The sequence below is a fragment of the Vanessa cardui genome, chromosome 10 (assembly GCF_905220365.1).
Source record: "Vanessa cardui chromosome 10, ilVanCard2.1, whole genome shotgun sequence".
Lineage (NCBI taxonomy): Eukaryota > Metazoa > Arthropoda > Insecta > Lepidoptera > Nymphalidae > Vanessa > Vanessa cardui.
The window spans coordinates 4,555,365-4,581,945 of record NC_061132.1 but is presented as its reverse complement, the minus strand read 5'-3'; the positions used below and the strand labels follow the sequence as shown (position 1 = coordinate 4,581,945).

General features: G+C 33.4%; 1 protein-coding gene and 1 pseudogene across 2 annotated transcripts; one reads left to right on the top strand and one right to left on the bottom strand.

Moving 5' to 3' along the window:
- Positions 1-223: 223 nt before the first annotated feature.
- Positions 224-3,192, bottom strand: LOC124533091 (annotated as a pseudogene).
- Positions 3,193-6,549: 3,357 nt separating this feature from the next.
- LOC124532691 lies at positions 6,550-7,664 on the top strand. Of its 2 annotated transcripts, XM_047107718.1 has the most exons (3): positions 6,550-6,608; positions 7,252-7,410; positions 7,579-7,664. In XM_047107718.1, the coding sequence occupies exons 1-3, from the start codon at positions 6,576-6,578 to the stop codon at positions 7,651-7,653; spliced, it is 267 nt and encodes an 88-aa protein (XP_046963674.1). In that variant the 5' UTR covers positions 6,550-6,575; the 3' UTR covers positions 7,654-7,664. The 2 variants fall into 2 exon arrangements, with proteins under 2 accessions (XP_046963674.1, XP_046963673.1); XM_047107717.1 differs by lacking the exon at positions 6,550-6,608 and having other exon boundaries at positions 7,148-7,410.
- Positions 7,665-26,581: the final 18,917 nt, after the last annotated feature.

The window sequence follows — 26,581 nt, the reverse complement described above, 5'->3', positions numbered from 1 at the left end:
ATCCACTAATCCAGATATAATATCCATAATAATTTTGCGATTCAGACCTTTCCGTAAGTAGAAGAGGAGATCTTGTGCTGTAATGGGACTTTTTTTCTACTAATTTGTAGTAACAAAAAAAAAAACACAGTCAATTTAGTTTGTTTATTTTTTTTTGCATACTTTAATTTCGAATATAGAAATTTAATTGGTTGGTCTCACTTCCAGAAATCTTTCGTAAATGTTAATTAATTTCTAACTTTTTGAAAGACCCTTCGACCCCTCCAAATATATCTGATATTGTCTTCTGTTTTCCCGGCCTTAGAGATTCCGTTACCCTCTTGTGACTCTCTTCCTCAAAATATGGCTTATAATTTCTTAATTTCGCCAAAACCATATCTGTAATTAGTAAATTAGGAATATTTGGAATTATAATATTACTAGTTGAATACTAGTTATTAGGCTTCACTGGCAGAAGGGTAGAATTTTGTAAGGTATTTACACCCTATAAGGAAATTAAATACAATAAATACAAATACATATATACAAAATAAATATAAAATAAAATAATATACAAATAAATTAAATACAAGTGAGCCAATGTAACCAAAGGCACATGAGATATGACATCATAATTTTCAAAGTTGGCGGCGTCGTAAGGGATGGTTAAAGTTTCTTTCAGCGCCATTGTCTATAAGGTGAACGCTTACCACCATGTAGTCCATTTGCTCCTTCGCGTATCTAAATATAAAAATACAAATGCTGATTTGATTTTAATTAGTTCAATAGTTTATCATTACTTTCGGCGTTGCCACCAGAATCGTTTGGCAGTGCCTCGACAGGAAGGTAATCTTTTAGGTTCTTAGAATCAGCTGTATGGACGTGTAACATGGCCATCAGCTCTTTCTTCATAAATGGTTTCATCTTCACCAGCAACTTGTCGATAAAAGGCGGTGCGTTGAAAAAATGCATTCCTTTAAGCCTCAGAAGTATTGTTTCCTAATCATGGAAAATAGAAATAAATTTATGAACATCTTTTATTCATATTATATACCAAGGAGTTAGTATAGCACAGGAATTCGAAGGAGTGAATCTTGGCCAAAAATTGTCTAGCAAAGGGTGTAATCTAGATGGAAAACCTGAGTATCTTTTAAGTATTATCATAATATACAGCACATTTTTTTATGTTCAGTGTTTAAAAGCATACTTTTTTATATATTGATACAAAAACATTCTCCGAATATAATCTTTATAATTTTCTTCCCTGAAGGTAGTACAGAAAATATTGTAAGCTGAACAAATCGGTTTTCGCGAAGTGAGCCAGGCTCACGCCTTTAAAGTCAACCGTAAGAAGCATTCCTGGCCACGTGCTTTGTTCATACTCATATAATTCAATGACCATGAGCACCGCTCTGAAAATGTGACGTTTTACATTTTCAACACATTCTAGTACCACATGATAGTAGAAAAAACTCATTCAATTGAAATTATAATTTTAAGGTTCTATATTTTTAAATAAGTTTATAATGTTTTATTGCGCAAGTTAAGCAACGACATATATAATACAGGCGACATAAGAAATCATTATAAGTAAAATTAGTAGGCGATGTTAGCTTAACGTAAAATGTAGTTGTCATAAATCAAACGGTAATAACTCAATAAACATAATTAGATATTGTTTGAAGTAGATATGAGCATTACCATTTTAGGTCTTATTGTTACTTAAGGTACAGATATGAGATATAACACATGTATCTACGACTTTAACCCTCTTTTCTATTTATGTAGGGTTAGTTGTGTAGTATGGATAGCCTTGGGCTCCCATTGATATTGTGTTCTGATAAATTTGTAAAAAATATATAAAGTAAACAGTGATTTTACTGAAACCTTGGGCTTCGGATCCCTATTGAAAGAGTTTGTTCTGCCATTCAATAAGGGTTCATGGATGCACGTATGGGAGATTTTGATCTCTAGCATGTGGTTTACTTTCCCTGTGTATCAGGAGATGAAGTGTTGTAGAATAAATTAAGCACATAAAAATTTAGTGATGCTTATGATGATATGAATATGCTATCATCGGTTCAGGTTGACGCCTAATCATTTGAAGATATCGGGTTATGGAGCCTAATTCATTTTAATATCTAATAATTCGCTCGAATCTATATTGATCTTAATATATACTAGTGTTGTACGATTCCCATACGGATATCCCATCGCTGTATTTAAAAACATCGGAATTAATGGTGAATTAAGCATATCCCCGATCCATCCATTGAGTAGATTATAGATAAATTGTCGGAAATATTCTATATGACGTGCGTGTATTAAATATATACACACGTTATCAAATACACTGTGTTCAACACAACTGCCGCTTGTTGTGTGGCTCGTGGCACGATTCAAAAGCGCGAACGAAACCTCCACTATAGCAGTTGCAAAAACCAGACGCTGTAGGTTTGCAACTATTATATAACAATGAACGCGTCTCTTGAATAAATAGAAGAGTTTGAAGCTTGTTGTTAGAGTTCCGTAGCTCGAAAGGAAACAAGGAACACATATAAGAATAATTCATTTTTTGCCTGGTCGTCAGTCCGCCTGTTTGCCTAGCTGTCTATCTTGACGGACGAAAAGAATGTAGGAAAAAAAATCGGAAACCGTAAATTTTTTGTTACGTCAGTGTAACTGATAGTATTGTGAGGTAATCCAGAAAGCTCAGTGCGGAAATTGGACTTGCAATTCTTCGTTTTTTACTATGTTATGTTCTTGTTTTTGTAGTTACACTTATTCACTCACCCATCGAACTGCTGTAGGTAGGAAATGTGATGAGTGCGTTTCATCAAGTACAATATCTACGACCGTATAACTTGTATTACATTAGCTAAAACATGGATCGTACTGAGCGATGCCAGATCAGCGGTCCACTAGCAAGAGTGCTTCGCATCTCCAGCCTGCTCTGTGTCGTACCGCTTCAGTTGACGCCGCTTCGCAACGAGCCTCAACGCGTTTCAATTAGAGGCGCACGGAAAGTCAAATCAGCGCGCCTTAGCTACATCGCCTCAATATCGCGCAAACGTCAAATTGGTGGCTATGTCGTGATATCTCTAATACGTAAGTATTAATTGAATGCAATGAACAAATATTGAATGTCCTTAGCAAATTCTAAACGCAGGTTGAAGTCTAATATTCAAGGTAGATCTAACACGTTCACCTCATAGTTCAGACGCAATGTGATTACCATAAGGTCATAATATATTTCTCTTTTTTAAACTATTGGATTCAAAATTCAGAATTTTATCTAGAAAAATCCGCGTTTTCGTGAGCTATGATGAAGAGGATGTCGCCAATGGAATGACATCTTTATTTCAATGTCAACGCTGGCGATTCGAGTTGATGGTCTAGACCGTGTAAGCCTTGCAAAGGTCTGTCGTCTATTGTGGTGTATCGTCCGTACTTGGACTGTTCCGAGTGACAGGCTTGACAGTGATACCGATACAGTTTCGTCTTTATTCCTTTCAACACTAGAGCTAATTTCATCTACACTGCGCTTGTCATCCGACTAATGTATTTGAGTGAAATCATTCTTACATGTTCTTCCTCCTTAAGTTTTCTAGGAATTAAAAATGGAAGTTTTCAAATCTCAACTATAGCTGTTCCTACGAGGCCGGCAACGTTTTAGCAACCGTTGTGTTACAGATGTCCACAGACGGTATACGTATGTATGTATAATTGCAATAAAAATATACTTTTTGTTTCAGTTGTAATGCAAATAATTGCACTTCTCAATGAATTCATATTTCAAATAGATTCATCACCGTATCGTATACGCACAGGATTGTCAACAGTATTTGCCATCGTAATCATGATATTATTATTGACATCAATACTCGTAACGGGGTCCGATGGCGTTAATAATATGAACCGATATATGTCATATGTAAATAAACTTGAAGAGGTAAGCGAGGCCCAGAGCGTTCTTCAATTGTTAGCGTTTAAGAGAACATATTTAAGGAAAAACGTTGTGTTTATAAATTAAATGTTCCTTTGCGACGAGACTAAATTTGTTGTCGTCAAGATATAAGTCATAATTAAACTTGACAGGTCAAATTATTAAATAAATATAGGAGCTTTATAATTACTTATTGATCGTAGAAAACTGGTTCAGGTACTAATATCTCAGACCTGAGAAGAACCTGCGAGAGAAAGGCAGCCGGATTTTATTATTACTTTTTAAATTGCACAGTGCGTTGTTTATATTTCCTTATGAAGAGAATTATAATAAATCTTTTAATAAATTGTCACTTCACCGCAGTCAAATAGAAACATAACAAAAGATCAGCTCGAATCAGTTTATCTACTCTGCTATCAGAACAATGCAGACGCGATCCGGTATACAGTATCGTGTCGTAATCATATGACGTTTCATTATGATATAAATAAGAAAAAATTGTGCTAAAGATGTAAAAAAATTTATTCAATGAAAATAACATACTAAACATTACTTCCTTCCAGATAAATCAAGAATTGGAGAGCAGCCACTTAGATATTAACATAAGGTACTCCGGTATTATAACGTGGGGATACTTGTCAATATTTGTGTTCTTTTTTGGCTGTCATGTATTTTTTAGAATGGATTTTGATTTGGGAGATAATTATTATGCAATTCATAAGTGTAAGTAAACATTGTTTATGTCACAAGTATAATAGTAATGACATTTCGAGACGACGTAGAAACCCACGTCTAGTTGATATTGAAAATAGCTACTCCACGTTTAAAATAAACTTTAAACAAAATTTCTCCCAAAACAAATCTTTTTAAAACCATCTCATTTTCCACTGCTTTATGAGATTGATCACAATGATAAATATAATCGCCAGTTAAATTCACTTGTTTTAAATGTTTCTATCGCTAGCTCACGTAATTAATATCATAATTAATAAATAAAAAAAATAACAAAAAGAAAAACCGACTTAAAAAAAAACACTATTTTAAAAAAAATGTAATATACATTCAGAAGTAATAAAAATGATTGCGTATTTAATATATTTTTAGAGTCCTTCTAAGTTGTACTTCTTGTAAATTAAATGAAAAATATTAGACTACTTAAAATTCGATTAACGATTATATAATTTAGTTACAATTATTGTTATATTTGGATTCAGTTTATTTTTATTAGATATAGACATAATAATAGATAGCTCAGCCGAGCTTGGTTTTTATTGAATACCGATCGTTGTTTTAGTAACATCATTAGCTATTTCGCTCGGATTTTTCTTCAAACACCTCTTCAACGTGCTGCTGTGTTTGCAATTTGTATTCATCGTGTGCTCGGTGAATGATACACTTCGAACGCTGAATAAGCGACTACGCAGTCTGATCTTCAAACTACAGCTTTACGGTCGTATTTTTAGTATTATTATTTTTTGTAAATAGTTTTTACTAATATTCAAATCTAATCAATTTCAAATCAATTTTAATCAAGTAAACTTCACAATGAAGCGTTAATTAATCGTCAATAATTAAATACTAACACCGTTTCGGAAAGTAGCTTCTAGCTAGATGAAACGGCAAGAAACTCGCATAGTTGCTCTTTTCAAATAAACTAATTTACAATGCTGGTATTTACAGTAATTGGTGTCCTATGATGGAACCCGAGCCTAACTCCAGGCGTTTCTTCCTAAAAAGTACTCTTTAAGGAATAATGAATAGTGTAGATTAAAAGTCTCCAGCATTTTATTTAGAAATTATTTCTTGAGTTTAGTTAAATCGAATCTTTGAAATGTGCCGACGAAATCGAGACCCAAACCTCTAGTAACATCGGATAATAGATTTAATTAAAAATATATATATAATTAGGTGTAACATTGTACAGCTAGAGTTCGAAAACCTTCGTCAGATTTCAAATTCATTCCTTTGTCATTTCGTAAACTTCTAGTACCTTTTGAAACTAAAACACTAAACAGACAGCTGCTTATAAAATTAAACAGTAGGTACAGTAGGTACTCATTGCTAGACGTGACTTACAATGGCATTGCGACGCAATATGTCGTTCTCAATCGGTAAAGCAGATTATCGCTCAAACTGAGCACACGAAAATAGATCTTAAGGTGACGAACCTTTTTTACCCTGACTGTCCATACTAAACACATACATGCATAGGTACTAATGTAAATATTAATAATGAGATTGTAAATATAATTACTTTTGAACAGATGCAATGAAAACAAAGAATATAGCAAACGCCCACACAACGATCCGTCGTCTGTATCGCGCGCACGTGTCCATATGCGAGTTGGTGAGGAGTATCGACGAGGGCGAGGGGGCCTTGGTGGCGATCTTACTGCTCTCCAAGATATTGGAATGCACGGACACTTTTTATCATTTCACGTCAATGTCTTATTCGTTCTTAGGTAGGCGACTATGTAAATAAAATTTTCATGTATAATATGTAAATGTTATCTGAACTTATATCAAGTTAAACTAGTTTCAAGTGTATTAATACATTTTATTTGTTGTAGGTGACTGGACGTACGGAAAATTTGAAAATTTAGGAGTGACTTTAATTTGGGCCTTTATTAAGGGAGTTTTGATAGTTCTAATGGTGGAACACTGTCATAAGACACAAGAAGAAGTATTTATCTCACTATATATATGAATATTTATTTAAATTAAGTACCACATACAGATAAAAAAAATAGCCTAACGATTTTAATAACACATAAATGAAACCTTGTGTAACAAACAGTCCATAGAATGTAATTAACTTCGCGCCCGCGGCTTTGCTCGCGTTTTGATAGGCATGTGTTAGGCAAAAAATGTAGCCTATGGAGCCAGCCCAGCCTTCCTTGGAGTTGAAATTTGCTTCATACAATTTTTTTTCAAATTCGGTTCAGTAGTTTGGTAGTGAAAGAGCGAAAGACAGACAGGGTACTATCATATTTATAAAATTAATTTAGATTAAAACTAATTATTTTAATTATCAGTCTACCCGTGACCACGAACACTGCAAAGTGCTCGAAACGTCGGGATGTTTAAAAATAATTAATATACGCGATTCATCCGTTATAATTAGTTTTATTTAAATGTGTAATAATCGCGAAAATTTAAGACAACATTAATTTAGATTGTTTCTAAACTTATTGTAAATAACATTATTTTGCGCAGTTCGCATCGAGGCGATGGAGTTATCACATGCGGCTCTGCTATCCCAGTCTCGCTTAGCGGAAAGACACATTGATGTCGTTTGTGATGTTTATGCATTTTTTCTTACGCAGTTTCAAACAACACAAAACCACGTAAGTCACTTGATGTGCGCATCAGCAGACAGGGAATTTAAACATGAACTGTCGCGCTTCTACGACCAAGTTGTTGACGACACGCCTGCATTCTCACCACTGGGGATATGTGTTTTAACGAGGCAGCTCTTAGTTGGGGTAAATGATTCATTCAATAAAAATATATTTCTCTTATTGTTGTAATATAGTCCGGTAGTCAGATAAAAGACAAAGAATGTATGTATTTATGAATGTTGAAGAAATGATTATTTATATAAAATACTTCATTTATAAACAAGCATTAATTAAAATAAATAATCCTTTCAGATAATCGGTGGCATTGCAACCTTTTTAGCAATTGTTCTACAATTCCACGTTATAGACAGAGTTGAATTACTTTAATCTTCAAAAGGCGGAGAAATGTCATTTCTTTATGAAATAATGAATATTGCTTTTAGTGAATAAAAACATGTGTTTTAATATTTGTTTTTGTTATATTATATTCTTAATATATTTCCTTTTTGGTTCAGTAATTAGTTTGCGAGTCTTCATATCAAAGTGCCTCTAAATTAAATAAAATAATTTTATTTAATACACATTACACTTCTTGTTTGTCAAATTAATCATTACCATAGGTTCCGAAGAGGAAATGCCCTGACCTGAAAAGAAACGCCGAAAGTTTTTTTTCTATAAGATATAGCCTAGCAGTGATCATTTCATTCCTAAGGTGCGCTATCAAGCATAAACTTAAGAATTGTGTAATATATAATATAAAAATAAATAAATAAATAATAACCCTTCGCACACAAGCATTATTTAACATTTTTTTTTTAATATGGCAACAGAAGTATTATTGAACGCTTTCTGGGATCCTGTTGTAAAAACGTGTACATTGGCCCACAAAGAGTTACTGACTCTTATGTAGTCGAGTAACAGGAGTAACAAGTTTGTGTTTGTTCTTTATACCAACGCTACCAGTATCATGTCATTTTTACGTAAAATTAGTAATATTTTCCCGTATAAGTCAATTGTTAATTACAAGCTTTGTTTAAATTTATGCCTGACGCTTCGATACTATATTACCCGAATAGCCCTAATAGTCCTTTCTGCAGTACAAATGACGTATGGATGGCGTCTGCGTTACGTAAAAGTATAACAACGAAAGATATTATTCTATGAAAGTAACTGAAATGTATTAAGCAAGTGGTATCGGCGTCGGTGAATATTTATTTTCGACCGCAAACGCCGCAGAGGTCAGTCTAATATCATAATATACGGGAACCATTGGGACTCGCCGTCTCGAGTAAGGCCTAAAATTCAACAGACTCAACTGAATCCATGTGTTCATATATCGATATCCCATTGAGAGGTAAGACAGGAGATCTACTCTCTCCAAAGATATTCTCAACGGTAGTCAGTGAACTTGCGATAGAAGGTCAAAAAGTAGGATTGTCAATGAATAAGATGTAAACCAAAATTCTATCCAATTGAGACGCAAAATCACAATAGAAAATGTAAATATTGAATATGTCAACGAATATGTATATGTAGAACAGTTAATTTCATTTAAAAATAATATAGACAAGAGAATATATCAAACTTTAGCCTGGGAAAAATATTGGGGATTCAAAGACATAAAGATAAATATAATAATTAAAGGTTTTCGAACTAGCGCTCCACGTCACTTTGCTTGTTTAAAGGTCAAATCAGCGCTTTTTTCTTTTTTTTTTTTCAAGATAAACTTTATTCAAGTAGGCTTTTACAAGCACTTTTGAATCGTCATTTTACAATTAAGTGAAGCTACCACCGGTTCGGAAAGTAGATTATACCGAGAAGAACCGGCAAGAAACTCAGTAGTTACTCTTTTTTAAAATTTAAAAAATACGAAGTCATGTTAATTAAATACAATTATACGTGTCCTGCTTGGAAGTCAACAGGTATTAACTCCACGCTTTTTTATCACCTATAAAATCTTGTATCGAAAAATATGCTTTTTCTACCAATGTATTTTTTATAAACAATTTGAATTTACTAAACGACAAAGTTAAAAATTTTATTATAGAAACGGATACCTTGCCCCAAGAAGGATTTATTGACTTTGCGGAGTCGAAAACTTGGCGTTATAAGCTTATCCTTACTCCTAGTGCATATACAATGATTATCACTGATTTTATCAAAGTGATCAATGTTACTGTGAATTTACATAATATTGTTGTAAATATATTGCGACGCAACAGTGAATATTCCCACTTTGTTAAAAACATCCTGAAGGGAGTCTCTAGCTCCAAGATTATAAATAAACCGGATTGCTCTCCTTTGTAAAATAAAGACAGATTCAATATCTGCAGCGTTACCCCAAAGTAATATGCCATATGACATAATTCTGTGAAAATAACCAAAAAAACTAAACGAGCGGTATCAATATCAGTTAGTTGTCTAACTTTTCTAACCGCGTATGTTGCGGAGCTTAGTTTTCCTGTTGGGGTTGATAAATGAGAAGTCCACTGAAGTCTGGAATCCAATTCTATTCCTAAAAACACCGTAGTATCAACTACTTCAAGACGGTCACCATTTAAAGATATATTATAATTTTGCTTGCTAACATTAGGTAGGGTAAAAACTACACATTTTGTTTTTTGAGCATTCAAAACTAAATTATTTACTGTAAACCAATGGTGTATCTGTGATAATGTACCGTTCACAACATCATAGTCACTTTTTTTCCTGTCAACCTTAAAAATCAGCGAAGTATCGTCAGCAAACAACACTATAACCCAAATACCCTTAACATAGAAAGGAAGATCATTTATACTAGAAATAGAAAGGGACCCAAAATTGAACCTTGTGGAACTCCCATTTTAACGTAGATCCAGAAGACTTTATTCCATTAATGAAAACTTGCTGGATTCTTTGACTTAAATATGAAGCAATGAGATCAAGAGCTTTACCCTTAACACCGTAATATTTGAGCTTATAAAGAAGCGTTTCGTGTTCTACACAATCGAATGCTTTATAATTCGATAAATCACAGAGTACTCCAATAGCGTTCTGTGATTTTTCCCAAGTATCGTAAATATGTTTGAGAAGCGCAATCCCCGCATCAGCTGTCGAGCACCTCTTCTAAAACCGAATTGCTCACCATGAAAAATAGCATTTGTACCGAAATGGATGAGAAGTTGATTCAAAATATTGTTTTCGAAAATTTTACTTAAGGATGGGAGTATTGATATAGGCCTGTAATTACCGGGATCGCTTCTGTTTCCAATCTTAAAAAGTGGTAAAACTTTACTACATTTTAACAAGTTAGGACATGAACACGTGTCCAAACTCTTGTTAAAAATTCCTGCTATATACGGAGCAATGTCGTATATGTTGTTATTAATAAATTTTACCGAAATGCCCCATATGTCCTTCGTTTTTTTAATATTTAAAGTTTCAAGTACTTTTATGACCTTTATTGCAGAAACCGTTTCAAATGTAAAATCAATAACGCATTTAGAAACACTATTATTTAATAACCTAGCTAGCCTAGCATTTCATGTAGATGATTTTAAATGAAATGTTATTTTATGGGGTACTTTATCAAAAAATGTTTCAAATAAATTAGCAACCTCTAATTCAGAACTCGTGTATCTACTTACCTGTATTCAATTCTATTGGTATCATTTCCTTTTTTGGTTCTCCACTAACACTACTAAAACCATCCCATGTGGCTTTAATTCTATAATCAGAATTCAGAAGTTTTTCTTTAAATATAAGGACTTAGCAGAAATGAATACTGTTTTAAAAATTTTGGAATATTTCTTGACGTATTCTAAAAAGGCTACGCTTCGATTCCATCGCCTCATATCATATAAGTCGTATAATTTATTTCTACTTTTATAGATACCAACAGTAGCCCAGTCACTAAACTTTAATTTTGTGTTACTATAACATGATTTCATTTTAAATATATTGTTAAATTCTTTTAATATTACTTCAAAAAATGAATTATAAAGCTCATTTGGATCCTGTATCGTAAGATCTAGATTAGACAATTTATACGCCACAATATTTTTAAAACAATGTAATTTGTTAGCCGTTATTGGTCTGTATGTTTTTATTTTAAATGATTTATTTCTTTGTGTTTTAATGAAAATTTCTGACCACAATGGTCTGAAGTTAAATTATTTATATTGAATTATTTTAATTGATACTATGAAGTATTTTTTTTCACAGTCACAAAACAGATTATCAATACACGTAGAAGTATCGTCGGTTATTCACGTCGGTTCATTAACTCTATGAGTTAAATTAAATGACATAAACAAAGCGACCAACCGAACACTTAACGTAGTCTATTTAAGTAAGTCGACGTTAAAGTCCCCACATACAATTATATATTTATTAGTTTTACATAACTTTTTAAGAATGTCCTCAATAGTGGTTTCAAACAAATAAAAATCTCCCGATGGGGGCCGGTACACGCAGACTATAATGTACTGTGGAAATTCCACGCAGGATAGTTCGATAGTACGTTCGATAGACGTTTTATTATTTGTGCCGACTATATATTATTTTAATTTCACTTGTTGACTTCCAGGCAGGATATACATAAAACAGATTGACATATATATTTATAAGTAAGATTAGTAGGCGATGTTGGCTCAACGTAAAATGTATTTATCATAAATCAAACGGTAATAACTCAATAAACAAATTTGGACATTGTTTGAGGCCGAAATGAGCATAACTATTTCATAGTCTTATTGTTACTTACGTTACAGATACGAGATATAGTATAGTAACACTCAATATATCTACGACTTCGAATTATATTTATGACGGTTGGTTGCAGTTTATACGTATATTGTGCTCTTATAAATTTTGTTAAAATATATAGTTTTTCAGTTTTTTCAGATTTTAATAACCTGAAATATTTCTGTAACCTCGGGCTCATCGAAGGGGTTTGTTCTGCCATTCAGTGAGGGTTGGTGAATATATAAATATGGGAGATTTTCGTCCCTACCTTGCGGTTTACTTTCGGTTTTCTTGTGTATCATAAGATGGAGTATTGTAAACGCACATAAAAATTTGGAGATGCTATTCTGATATGAAGATGCTATCATCGGTTCAGATTGACGCCTAATCATGTGAACATCTCGGATTATGGGCCCTAATTCGTTTTAATTCTAATAATTCGCTCTTATCTATATTGATCTTAATGTGTACCAGTGTTTTATGATTCCCAAATAGATATACCAACGCTATATTTAAAAAAATCAGAATTAATAGTTAAAAAAAACATATCCCCGACCCATCCATCGAGTAGATTATAGATAAATTGTTGAAATATTCTATATGACGTGCGTATATTAAATAAATACACGCTTTAACAAAAACACTGTGTTTAACATAACTGCCGCACGTAGTGTGGCATGTTGCACGATTCAAGAGAGCAGACTCAACTAAAGAGAGAGAACGCTGTAGGTTTGCAACTATAATATTAAACATAATTTTTTTTCTAAAAAGAAAAAGCGACTACAAACAAAATTAAATTTTTTAAAACAAATAAATATGCACTGAAAAGTAATAAAATAGTTGCGTATTCAACATATTTTTTAGAGTCCTCCTAAACAAAATGAAATTAAAAATATTAGACTACTTAAAAGTTGAGTTACGATTACATAAGTAAGTAAGTAGATATAGTTATTGTGATATTTGGAGCCGGTGTCAGCCACGGACACCTTCCATCATCAGTGCAGCAGCACCAAATACTGATTGCCAGAAGCAAATGCAAATAGGTATTGTATCTTCAGGAAATTTGTAAAACGCGGTACATGTGCCTATATCGTAAATCGACTTTTAAGTAGTCTAATATTTTTCATTTCATTTTACTTAGGACTCTAAAAAATATGTTGAATACACAATTATTCTTAATCCTTAATTCTTGGTGGTAGGGCTTTGTGCAAGCCCGTCTGGGTAGGTACCACCCACTCATCAGTTATTCTACCGCCAAATAACAGTACTCAGTATTGTTGTGTTCCGGTTTGAAGGGTGAGTGAGCCAGTGTAACTACAGGCACACGGGACGTAACATCTTAGTTCCCAAGGTTGGTGGCACATTGACGATGTAAGGAATAGTTAATATTTCTTACAGCGTCATTGTCTATGGGTGATGGTGACCACTTACCATCAGGTGGCCCATATGCTCGTCCGCCAATCTATACCATAAAGAAAAAAAATATCCTTTTCAATGCATATTCACTTGTTTTAAAATAGTGTTTTGTTGGAAGTCGGTTTTTCTTTTTATTTGTAATATATTAAATAAAAAGAAAAAATAAAAATATTTATCAATAGTCTAACCAAGCAACTGTACATCTGAAGGTCAGTGGTTACTACCGCATAACGGTATAGAAACCGTCATAAAAATCAACCTTCCCTTACGTCGACAATGAAAAGCATCCAACCTTGGCTACTTAGGTGTTATGTTTTTGTTTCTGTAGTTACACTGATTCAATCCCTCGTCGAACTGCTGTAGGTAGAAAATGTGATGAGTGCGTTTCATCAAGTACAATATCTATGAATATTTAACTTGTATTATATTTGTATTTATTACCACAGTTAAAACATGGATCGTACTGCGCGATGCCAGATCAGTGGTCCACTAGCAAGAGTGCTTCGCATCTCCAGCCTGCTCTGCGTCGTACCGCTTCAGTTGACGCCGCTTCGCAACGAGCCTCAACGCGTTTCAATTAGCATTGCGCGGAAAGTCAAATCAGCGCGCCTCAGTTACATCGCCTCAATATCGCGCAAACGTCAGATTGGTGGCTATTTCGTGATATTTGCAATAGGTAAGTGTTAATTGAATGGAATAAACAAATATTAAATGTCTTTAGCAAATTCCAAACGCAGGTTCAAGTCTACTATGTAAGGTAGATCTAACACCTTCACCTCATAGTTCAGACGCAATGTGATTACCGTTAGATTTCTCTTGTTTAAACTAATTGATTCAAAATACTCAATGTGATCTAGAAAAATCAGCGTTTTCGTGAGCTATGATGAAGAACTGGAATGACATCTTTATTTCAATGTCTGGCGATTCGAGTTGATGGTCCGACTAGTTACATGTCCTGTCGCCTATTGTGGTGTATCGTCCGTACGGGGACTGTTCCGAGGGCTTGACAGTGATACCGATACAGTTTCGTCTTTATTCCTTTCAACACTAGAGCTAATTTCATCTACACTGCGCTTGTCATCCCGCTAATGAATGCGAGTGAAATAATTCTTACATGTTCTTCCTCCTTAAGTTTTCTAGGAATTAAAAATGGAAGTTTTCAAAACTGAACTACACCTGTTCCTACGAGGCCGGCAACGCTTTAGCCACCGTTTTGTTCCAGGTGTCCATAGACGATATACGTATGAATGTATAATTGCAATAAAAATATACTTTTTGTTTCAGTTGTAATGCAAATAATTACACTTCTCAATGAATTCACATTTCAAATAGATTCATCACCTCGTATACGCACAGGATTGTCAACAGTATTCGCCATCGTAACGACGATATTATTATTGACATCAATACTCGTGACGGGGTTCGATGGCGTTAATAATATGAACCGATATATGTCATATGTAAATAAACTTGAAGTGGTAAGCGAGGCGTAGAGCTTGCTTCAATTGTTAGCGTTTAAGAGAACATTTTTGAGGAAAAAAGTTGTGTTTATAAATTAAATATTCCTTTGCGACAAGACAAAATCTGTTGAAGTCAAAATATAAGTCTAAATGCTTTTTAGCATTAACTTAATTATCAGTCATTTTCGGGTAGGCGTAGATTATCGGGTTAGGAGACACACAATAAAAATGTCTATTACAATAATCACTTCACCTTATAATTCACAATTTATTAACAATAGTGCTTTTGGATTTCATGCAATAGTCTTTTACATAGTTTAATTCCTACGATCATATGATAATTAAAGCTAACATAAAATTAGAACGTAACGTCCACTACGACTATACAAAACTGACTGTCCCTTTGCACCCGATGGCCGTCCGTTCAGTTCTCGTTGTTCGTTATGGCCGATGCGCCGAAAAGTCCTTATTCAATTTGACAGGTCAAAATATTAAATAAATATACAAGCTTTATACTTATACTTATTGATCGTAGAAAACTGGTTTAGGTACTAATATCTCAAACCTGAGAAGAACCTACGAGAAAAAGGCAGCGGGCCTTTAGTATTTTGTTTTTTAATTGTTCAGTGCGCAATTGTTTACTTTTCAATGTGACGAGGACACTAATAAATCTAGTAATAAATTGTCACTTCACCGCAGTGAAATAGAAACATAACAAAAGATCAGCTCGAATCAGTTTTCCTAATCTGCTGTCAGAACAATGCAGATGCGATCCGGTATACAGTATCGTGTCGTAATCATATGACGTTTCATTAAGATATAAATAAGAAAAATTTGAGGTAAAGATGTATAAAAATTGATTCAATGAAAATAACATACTAAACATTATTTCCTTCCAGATTAATCAAGAATTGGAGAGAAGCCACTTAGATATTAACATAAGGTACTCCGGTATTATAACGTGGGGATACTTGTCAATATTTGTGTTCTTTTTTGGCAGTCATGTATTTTTTAAAATGGATTTTAGTTTGAAAGATAATGATTATGCAATTCATAAGTGTAAGTAAACATTGTTTATTCCACAATTATAATAATAATGACATTTTGAGACGACGTAGAAACCCACGTCTAGTTGATATTGAAAATACTACAGAAAAGAAAAACCGACATAAAACAAAACGCTATTTTAAAACAAATGTAATATGCATTAAGAAGTAATAAAAATGATTGCGTATTCAATATATTTTTATAGTTGTACTTCTTGTAAATGAAATGAAAAATATTAGACTACTTAAAAGTCGATTTGTGATTATATAACGTAGTTATAGTTATTGTTATATTTGGAGCTGGTGTCAGCCAAAAATGAAATGAAAAATATTAGACTACTTAAAAGTCGCTTTATGATTATATAATTTAGGTACAAATATTGTTATATTTGGAATCAGTTTATTGTTATTAGATATGGATATAATAGATAGCACAGCCGAGCTTGGTTTTTATTGAATACCGGTCGTTGTTTTAGTAACATCAGTAGCTATTGCGCTCGGATTTTTCTTCAAACACCTCTTCAACGTGCTGCTGTGTTTGCAATTTATATTCATCGTGTGCTCGGTGAACGATACACTTCGAACGCTGAATAAGCGACTATACAGTTTGATCTTCAAATTAAAACTTTACGGTCGTATTTTTAGTATTAATTTTTAATTTGTAAACACTTTTTACTAATAGTGTGGATTTAAAGTCTCCAGCATTTTATTTAGAAATTATTTCTTAAGTTTAGGTAAATCGAATCTTTGAAATGTGCCGACGAAATCGAGACCCAAATCTCTATTAACATCGGATAATAGATATAATTAACAAATTGTATATAATTATATAAGTGTAACATTGTACAGTCAGAGTAAGAAAACCTTCGTCAGTTTTCAAATTAATTCCTTTGTCAATTCGTAAACTCTTAGTTTCTTTTTGAAACTAAAACAAAATTAAACTTACAGTAGGTACGCTTTGCTCGACGAGACTTATAATGACACTAGCTGTTGCCCGCGGCTTTGCTCGTGAAATATGGTTATAAATAACTTAAGAGACTAATTTAAAATATTACGTTAGTTTAAGACCTCTTTGTAAAGAACACTGGTGGTTAATTCTTCTAATTTAAAATGACGGACCCCAAGACTAAACTATATAAAAAATTTTAACTTCTATTTCAACCCTTAGGGGTATAAGATCCAAAAACACTTAAATAAATATCTATTCATTTCTAACCAATAACAGCAACAACAACAACAACCTGTAAATTTCTCACTGCTGAGCTAAAGTCTCCTCACCCTTTAACCTTCTGCGGTTTGGAACATATTCCGCCACGCTGTTCCAATCCGCCTTGGCGGAATACACATGTGGCAGAATTTTTATGAAATGAGATACAAGCAGATTTCCTCACGATGTTTTCCTTCACCGCCGAGCTCGAGATGAATTGTAAACACAAATTAAGTAAATGATTTTTCAGTGGTACTTGCCTGGATTCGAACCCGCAATCATCGGTTAAGATGCACGTGTTCTAACCACAGGGCCATCCAGCTTTTATTATTTCTAACCAGTTTCCCAAAAATATATGTAGTTTAATGTTTGTAACTTCAAACGGACTTTCAGATTAACCTATATACAAAACCCTCATTTCACCCATTAGGGCTAAAATATCCAGAGATCCAAAAACGAAGTGTTATGACACTTTATTTCTGTTATGTGTTATGACACTTTATTTTTGTTCTGATTTAAAAAAGTCGGATTCCAGACTGACATATATACGAACTGGCAATCGCTATGACATCTTTTATGGCTGGAATATCCAGAAATGAAAAAACGGGCCTCTCACAAACTTTCAACCCTGATATCACCCCTTTAGGGATAGAATATCCAAAAACACTGAAATAGGTAGCAAATTATTTTTAATCAGTTTCCCATAAATAAAATTTCATATTTCCAACTTGAAAAGTTCGGTACGTCCGTAATTTTCATGTTATATCACCCTCTTATTTCACCCCTTTTGGGATAGAATATCCAAAAACGCTGAAATAGGTATCGACTCATTTTTAATCAATATCCCAAAAATAAAATTTTATGTTTCCAACTTAAAAAACGAAGGACATCCATACGAACGTTTCACCCCCTTAGAGGTAGAATTTCCAAAATTCCTTTCTAAGCGGGTGTCTACTCAATAAATTAATCCTACTTACCAAATTTCGAGTCCCTAACTATTTATTTATTTATTTGAAACACCATCGGCATATTCACAAAAACACTTATGTAATAAAAGGACACGGAGCAGTGCAGTGTGATACACCACTACAGGCATTTACAGCACTGTTGAATTAAATAAAATGAAACTAATATATTTCTCTCGGCGATGATGAATCATTCAATAAGGACTTGTTATTTTATATACGTATATAGACTGCGACGCAATATGTCATTCTCAATCGGTAAAGCAGATTATAGTTCAAACTGAGCACACGAAAATATAACCTTTTTTTTCCTGACTTTACAATTTTACAATTATATTTTTACAATTATATTTACAATCTCATAATTAATGTTTACAATAGTAGCTATGCATGTATGTGTTTAGAATAAACATTCTAAACACATACATGCATAGCTACTATTGTAAACATTAATTATGAGATTGTAAATATAATTACTTTTGAGCAGATGCAATGAAAACAAAGAATATAGCAAACGCCCACACAACGATCCGCCGTCTGTATCACGTGCACGTGTCCATAGTGTTGACCACATACAGACAGAAAGATAGTCTAACTATTTGAAAAATACACAAATTAAAGCTTGTGGAATAAACAGTCCATAGAAATTTAACTGTATACCCCAACCATACTTTGAATCTGATAAAATACTAGTTTTCGCCCGCGGCTTTGCTCGCGTTTTGATAGGCATGTGTTATGCAAAAAAGTAGCCTATGGAGCCAGCCTAGCCTTCCTTGGAGTAGAAATTTGCTTCATACAAATTCGGTTCAGTGGTTTCGTAGTGAAAGAGCGACAGACAGACAGAGTTACGTTAGTATTTTGCGCAGTTCGCATCGAGGCGATGGAGTTATCACATGCGGCTCTGCTATCCCAGTCTCGCTTCGCGGAAAGACACATTGATGTCGTTTGTGATGTTTATGCATTTTTTCTTACGCAGTTTCAAACAACACAAAACCACGTAAGTCACTTGATGTGCGCATCAGCAGACAGGGAATTTAAACATGAACTGTCGCGCTTCTACGACCAAGTTGTTGATGACACGCCTGCATTCTCACCACTGGGGATATGTGTTATAACGAGGCAGCTCTTAGTTGGGGTAAATGATTCATTCAATAAAAATTTATTTCTCTTATTGTTTTAATATAGTCCGGTGGACAGATAAAAGACTAAGAATATATGTATTTATGGATGTGGAAGAAGAGATTATTTATATAAAATACTTCCTATATATACAAGCATTAATTAAAATTAATAATCCTTTCAGATAATCGGTGGTATTGCAACCTTTTTAGCAATTGTTCTACAATTCCACGTTATAGACAGAGTTAAATTACTTTAATCTTCAAAAGGCGGAGAAATGTCATTTCTTTATGAAATAATGAATATTGCTTTTCGTGAATAAAACCATGTGTTTTAAAAATTTGTTTTTCTTATGTCATATTCTTAATATATTTCCTTTTTATTTCAGTAATTAGTTTGTGAGTCTTCATATCAAAGTAGATGGCGTCTGCGTTACCTAAATGTATTAAGCGAATGGTATCGGCGTCGGTGAATATTTATTTTTGACCGCAAACGCCGCAGAGGTCAGTCTAATATCATAATATACGGGAACCATTGGGATCTAGAGTAAGGCCTAAAATTCAACAGACTAAACTGAATCCATGTGTTCATATATCGATATCCCATTGAGAGGTAAGACAGGAGATCTACTCTCTCCAAAGATATTCTCAACGGTAGTCAGTGAACTTGCGATAGAAGGTCAAAAAGTAGGATTGTCAATGAATAAGATGTAAACCAAAATTCTATCCAATTGAGACGCAAAATCACAATAGAAAATGTAAATATTGAAAAAAGTATGATAAAAATGCTAGGAATATAATAAAAAAAAATAACTTTGTTTTTCCTTAGAAATAGATTTATTAGAGTAAATATCATTGATTTCCTATGATTATCGATGTTAGACAATAAAACGTTGATGTTTTAAAATTGATTTTGCATTATTTAAAATATCGCAACGTCTATTTTTCGAATCTATAAATATAAAAATAAGTGGCAATTTCGATGTTACTTTATAACTCAAGAACGGGCTCACCTATCCAAACTAAATTTTCAGGGTTTGTTTGGAATATTTAGTAGATGGTTTATGTGAAGTTTGCTCAAAATCGATCGAGTGATTCTTCATTAATCACATTTTTGTAACAAATGAATTCAATAAATGGGGGTCATTTTGTTAATGGAGATTTTTCAGACGAAGAATTGTGCTGTTAAAATAAAAGTAAGTATTAATTAAAAAATGAGTACACTCATCTACCACTTTCAATAGGTAATACGTCTTAATTCAATTTATTATTTAAAAGTACAGTGTTTGCATTTATTTTCATGTCTAAATATATGGAAAAACGTTAGTGCCATGAATTTTTATTCGTATCCATTGATGGTTCGACCACAAGCATAAAATTATATACCTCGAGATGTGCTAAACTATATCATCAGTACATCGTTGACATGTATGCCAATATAGAAACCGAACGTGTTAATTATAATCGTTTCAACCAAGCAAAATTAAGATCCGAAGAATATATTCATTTGCAAGATGCGATAGCGAATGATGCTAATGTAAATGACATCGGGCGATTGACTATATTGCCATCTTCGTTTATTGGTTGCCCACGGCATATGAACGAATATGCACAAGACGCAATTTCTTATGTACGAAAAATGGTTGACCGGATCTGTTCATTACATTTAAATGTAATCCGCAGTGGGATGATATTAAAAACAATTTATTTGAAGAACAGTCGACAACTGACCGTCATGACATTACAGCACGTGTTTTTCGGCAAAAATTGAAAGCACTTATGGATTTAATTTAATTATATTTACACCATTGAATGTCAAAAAAAGGGATTTCCGCATGCACACGTATTAATTTGGCTGCTACATAAAATAACTCCGAATCCAATCGATAACGTTATATCAGCTGAAATTCCCGATCAAACTCATGATCCAGAGTTATTTTACGTTGTCGATAAAAATATGAGACATGGTCCACGCGGTGAGCTACATATAAGTTCGTTACATCTATTTCTCGAATTTAATAATTTCTTCCAGTCGCAAAAAAACACCGATGTTATCAATTAACATCGATGTTTAGAGCTCCATAAACATCAAGTATCAGTGTTCGGTATTTATTTCATTGTCAACGCCATCATGTTTTTGTAACATGGCTAAGCCCTACTTTGTCAAACATTTGATGTTGCCCCCGTTATTCAGAAATCAAATTAAAAGAATCGTTATATCTTTGTAACTACATATTAGTTCACAAGAAGTACAACAATACCCTTAATTTTAACTAACTTAATTTCTGTCTATCAGATCATTCCTATCTTTTATTTTTGTTTATTTATTGCCAAAAATAGCGCAATGGCCAAGATCCTACAGGTATGCAAATTTATTGTTTGGGACGAATGTACAATGGCCCTTAAAAGATCAGTGGAAGCACTGGAGAGTGCGTTGAAAGATCTTCGTAACAACCAAAATATTTCTGGTGGGGCCATGATTCTGTTGTCCGGTGATTTTCGTTAGACTCTTCCAGTTATTCCCCGATCAATAGTCGCTAATGAACTAAACACATGCCTCAAATCATCAAAATTGTGGCGGCACGTAAAGACACTCCAAATAAGATAATGAAAAACGTCATTGAGGCAACAACCATAAAGGGTAAATACAAAGGAAAGGATGTCTTGATCTCGCGTATACCAATGATCCCAAAGGATTTACCATTCGATTTTAATCGTCTACAAAATTCATGCGCCTGGCCTTTGCGATGACAATAAATAAACCGCAAGACCAATCGTTGGAAATTTGCGGAATCAACTTGGAGTTTCCCTGTTTCGCGCATGGACAATTAAATACGTCGCGTGGTCACCACAAAACAAAACAAAAATATATAGTTTATCAGAAAGCTTTAAATTGATTAACAGAGTGTATCGTTACCGTGTGTGTGTCAATATCAAATTGAAAACTTTTAAATTGTTAGTATTTTAGACAAACTTTGTTTTGTAAGTATCTAATTGTTCTGACGTGACTATCTTGAGCAATATAAAGTACACAATATTTTTAAAATATTATAAGCAACATCATCATAGTTAAACTGGACCCCCTATATTTTAGCTGTGTTGTATTTGGTGATATTTAATTGATTTGTATTGTAAATGAGTTTCAAATTAAAACGTATGGTATAGCCAGTTTACACTAAATGGTTTTCAAACTTTATGTTATAAGGACTTAATGACATGGCAATATAAACGACATGGCAATTTATCACGCAACCTTATAATTCTTGTGTCATTAATATAAGGAAAAAAATATTGACAGCGTCGATTTTAATGTAAGTATCAGTTATTTCATCGGTTTCGCTGCGTGCAATGGTTTCTATGCACATCACATTTGGACTAATTTAATAATATTGATTGTGGCAGTACGAAGTTTGCCGGGTCAGCTAGTGGATATATAAATAAAGAAAATAATGACCACTTAAAAAAAAGGTTAAATTAAAAAAATTTGTAAGTACCTATTGATATAACGAAATTATTACACCACGATACAGAGATATAGCAGGGAAATCACAACATAGTATAAAACAAAGACGCTTTCTCTGTCCCTATATCCCTTTGTATGCTCTAAATCTTAAAAATTACGCAACGGATTTTGATGGCGTTTTTTTAAGCTACTTCAAAAATTGGAGTGTTCTCAATTCGACCGGTATATTTTTTTATGTTTGTTCGCTGATTACGTCGCCATTTATGAACCGATTTTGATGATTTTTTTTTAGTTAGAAAGAAGATACTCCTAGAATGGTTCCATGATGAGAATATCAAAGTCTGATGATGTGTTCCTGGAGAAATCGAGGGAAACCTTCAAATTTTATAGGCATATGTACCGTGTTTTACATAATTTCTGAAGTTATATTGGCATTGCTTCTGGCAATCATAATGTTATACTGCTGAGCTGATGATGGAAGGTGTAAGTGCGCAATTACTAGGAGTTAGGAAATAGTTCTTTCAATGTTAATATATGGATCTATACTCCTCTTCGTAGCTTTTATGAAGAGAAGTACAGGTTCACTAAACATTTCTTTTCTTATGTTAGTGTTTGGTATATCATGCTCCAGAAGTGGACCCATATAAGTTTTATTGAAATAGGTTCAACGCTTTTTGAAAAAATCAACAAATAACCATTTGTTACATTAGGACTTTTAATTTCTATTTTGAGAAAATAACACTAAATAGAGTATAATAAATTTTTTTTTCAAAAAAATAACACCGACTTCAAAGTGATAACAAAAAAGTAATAAAATAATAATATTTAAACACGTATTATTGAAGTCGGACGATTTGGAGTGAAAAACTAAATGTAGAATTTTTTACATACGATCGGCCGATTTCAATAATACTTGTTTAAATCAAATTATTTTATTACTTTTTAGTTATCACTTTGAAGTATGTACAGTCAGGGTAAAAAAGTTTTGACTCCTTAAGTTCTATTTTCGTGTGGTCAGTTTGAGCTATATATATAAAAACACTGACTGGCTGATTCATCATCGCCGAGCAAAAACTATAAAGGGACTTGAAATTTCGTGAGTAGGAAAGTAATTTTGGATGTTCTATCCCTAAAGGCGTGAAATGAGGGTTAAACCTTGTGTTACCTTTCTGGTGGTGGGTATAAAGAAACAATATTAGGTTATAAAATTTTTAATGCACAGTAACATAGTATTATAAACAACCAATTACTTAATTTTCTAGTTACTTATGTTACTTCTTATAATTAATGACTATTATTTAAAGATTATGCCAGCTAGACTCAGCGTGGGTCACTTGGGATAAAAGGCAAGCTTGAAAATTCAATGTAATTCGATGCAATTCAATATAAGGTTGAAAATTAGGCGCCACTGACGATTAAATTAGTTGTTGTGGTTTGAAAGAATACACCGTTCGCCAGACCGGTGTAAACAAAATTTATGATATAATTAAAAGGGGGTACATCACCAAAGTTTCCAGCTACACGTGGATACCGACAACAGCTTAGGGAACAGGCCTGCCGTCCTTGGAGTTGCACCAGCCGCTATCTGAGCACACTCAACCAGGAACCTGGAGCCGTTCACTCTTAATATTTCCATTCAAGAAGTCCACGTGGTGGGTAAATCCGATTAAAAAAAAAAAAACCTCCTGTAATACGAAATATACAGGTTCAATAAGTTAAGCAAATAAGCAAATGATAAATACCTTTAACGAGAGATGTAAGCACGAATTTACCTTCTGGAGGTTCAAAGTCCTGCTTACACAAATTGACGATCTCAACTCCGGAGAACCATTTCAAAGGGTCACTGAAAACCACAATTTACACATGACTACGACTTTTCGAATTGTAAACCAATGCATTTAATCAAAAACAAGAATTAAAGACTTACAATTTCTTACGAGTCGGTAAACATGATATAAAGTTCTGTCAAACTTCAAAACTTCATTGTTAATATAAATTCTGAAAAGATAACTGCTATTAAAGCACTGAATACTAAACAACCACAAATTAAGAAACTCAATTATTAAGACAACTCACCGATATATTCACTATATCGAATTAAAAGTTTGGATTCGGTGTGAAGCCGATAGTTCCAAAATTCAAAAAGAACGAAATCGAAAGTTCACGAACCTTTGAAAGGTTAGCGAGTGTGACCAGTATCACTACCAACATACCCTTAATGAAAAAGGAATTATATCCATAATTAAATCAGGGAAATAATTTTGAAATAATTATTAAAATTAAGAAAAGCCAAATATGAGGCAAAGTAAATTTATCATAACTAGACTCCGATTCCTACATCAAAGAACTAACCTTTAAACGGGAAGACAGCTATTAAATTAATCTGAAACGATGTGAAATGACCTCTAATAAAATTCAACAAACGAATTAGATGATTAAAATCTTATTTTAATAATTGTTTTAACGTGCCTTTAAAATAAATGAAATTTATTTTATTAATTAAAATTTTAGAAAATTACAAGTCGAAGCGTTATACTAGCAACACCGACATAAATTAAGTGGGAAATGGGTCAATGGCACGGAATTTAGCGCATTGACACTTTTTTGACGTTTTATATAATTATAAAAAAAAAGTTAAAATTATGAAAATAATTTTTAATGTAACAGTACCTCCCCTCCCGGAAGAATTTTGCGAGGATAAACGAGAAAAATTCGAGCTGGCCCTCCAGCTCAGAACCTCGAACAACACAAATAATTAATTTGAATAACATTTCAAATGTGAAATATAAAATGACAAAAAAAGTGGAAAATCCAACTTAAGAAAACTACTACTACACCACAACTCATTTATTCGGATACAACCAAATAAAACAAACAGAGCTCCCACGATATGAGCCGGACAAGCTCCACCAAAGCTTAAGCTCAACAAAAGCTTCGCTGCATGCATAACCAGACGCATGAACAAAACTAATATCTGCCCTAACACAGATAAGATAAAAATAATGCTTCTCATAAGCAATCTTAAAAAAAAATACTAGTAGTCTATGCCACTAAATAGAGAATATAATTAACCTCTATAAAATAGTATCACGACACCAAAATTCGCGAAAATAATATGACTAATTAACTATTCGAACCCACGAGAAGTTAACAGTCTTAACCTTAACACACTATACAAAAAAATATACCAACCAACAGACATAACAAACCTTAATAAAACCAACCGTCAGGACTGATGGTACTCACACATAAGACTCTCCACTGACCAGACGAACAACAACACTTGTTAGGTAATATGGGATGGGAAAGGAATATTAGGAAACCAAACAGATACCACGCCAACACATAAGTGGACACTGGAAGGTGACAAAATGTCAAGGAATAGTATTAAGGCTTATTTTTACAGAGTCACAAACCGCTCTGAGTCGTAAGGCTTATTTTTACAGAGTTACAATCCGCTCTGAGTCGTAAGGCTTATTTAAGGAGTTACCAACCGCTCCATAAGGATTTTAGGGTGAGGAAAAGGAATAAAAGGATGCCAAACAGATACAACACCATATTAAAGTTGATACTGGACGGACACCAAACGTGAAGGAATAGTTTTAAGGCTTATTTTTACAGAGTTACAATCCGCTCTGAGTCGTAAGGCTTATTTTGACAGAGTTACAATCCGCTCTGAGTCGTAAGGCTTATTTTTACAGAGTTACAATCCGCTCTGAGTATTAAGGCTTATTTAAGGAGTTACCAACCGCTCCATAAGGATTTTAGGGTGAGGAAAAGGAATAAAAGGATGCCAAACAGATACAACATCATCACAAAGTTGATACTGGACGGTCACCAAACGTGAAGGAATAGTTTTAAGGCTTATTTTTACAGAGTTACAATCCGCTCTGAGTCGTGAGGCTTATTTTTACA

Coding starts and splice junctions, on each gene's coding strand:
- LOC124532691 (XM_047107717.1), top strand. CDS start 7,156: ATGGAGTTATCACATGCGGCTCTGCTATCCCAGTCTCGCTTAGCGGAA. Junction 7,411..7,578: donor CGAGGCAGCTCTTAGTTGGG/GTAAATGATTCA, acceptor TAATCCTTTCAG/ATAATCGGTGGCATTGCAAC.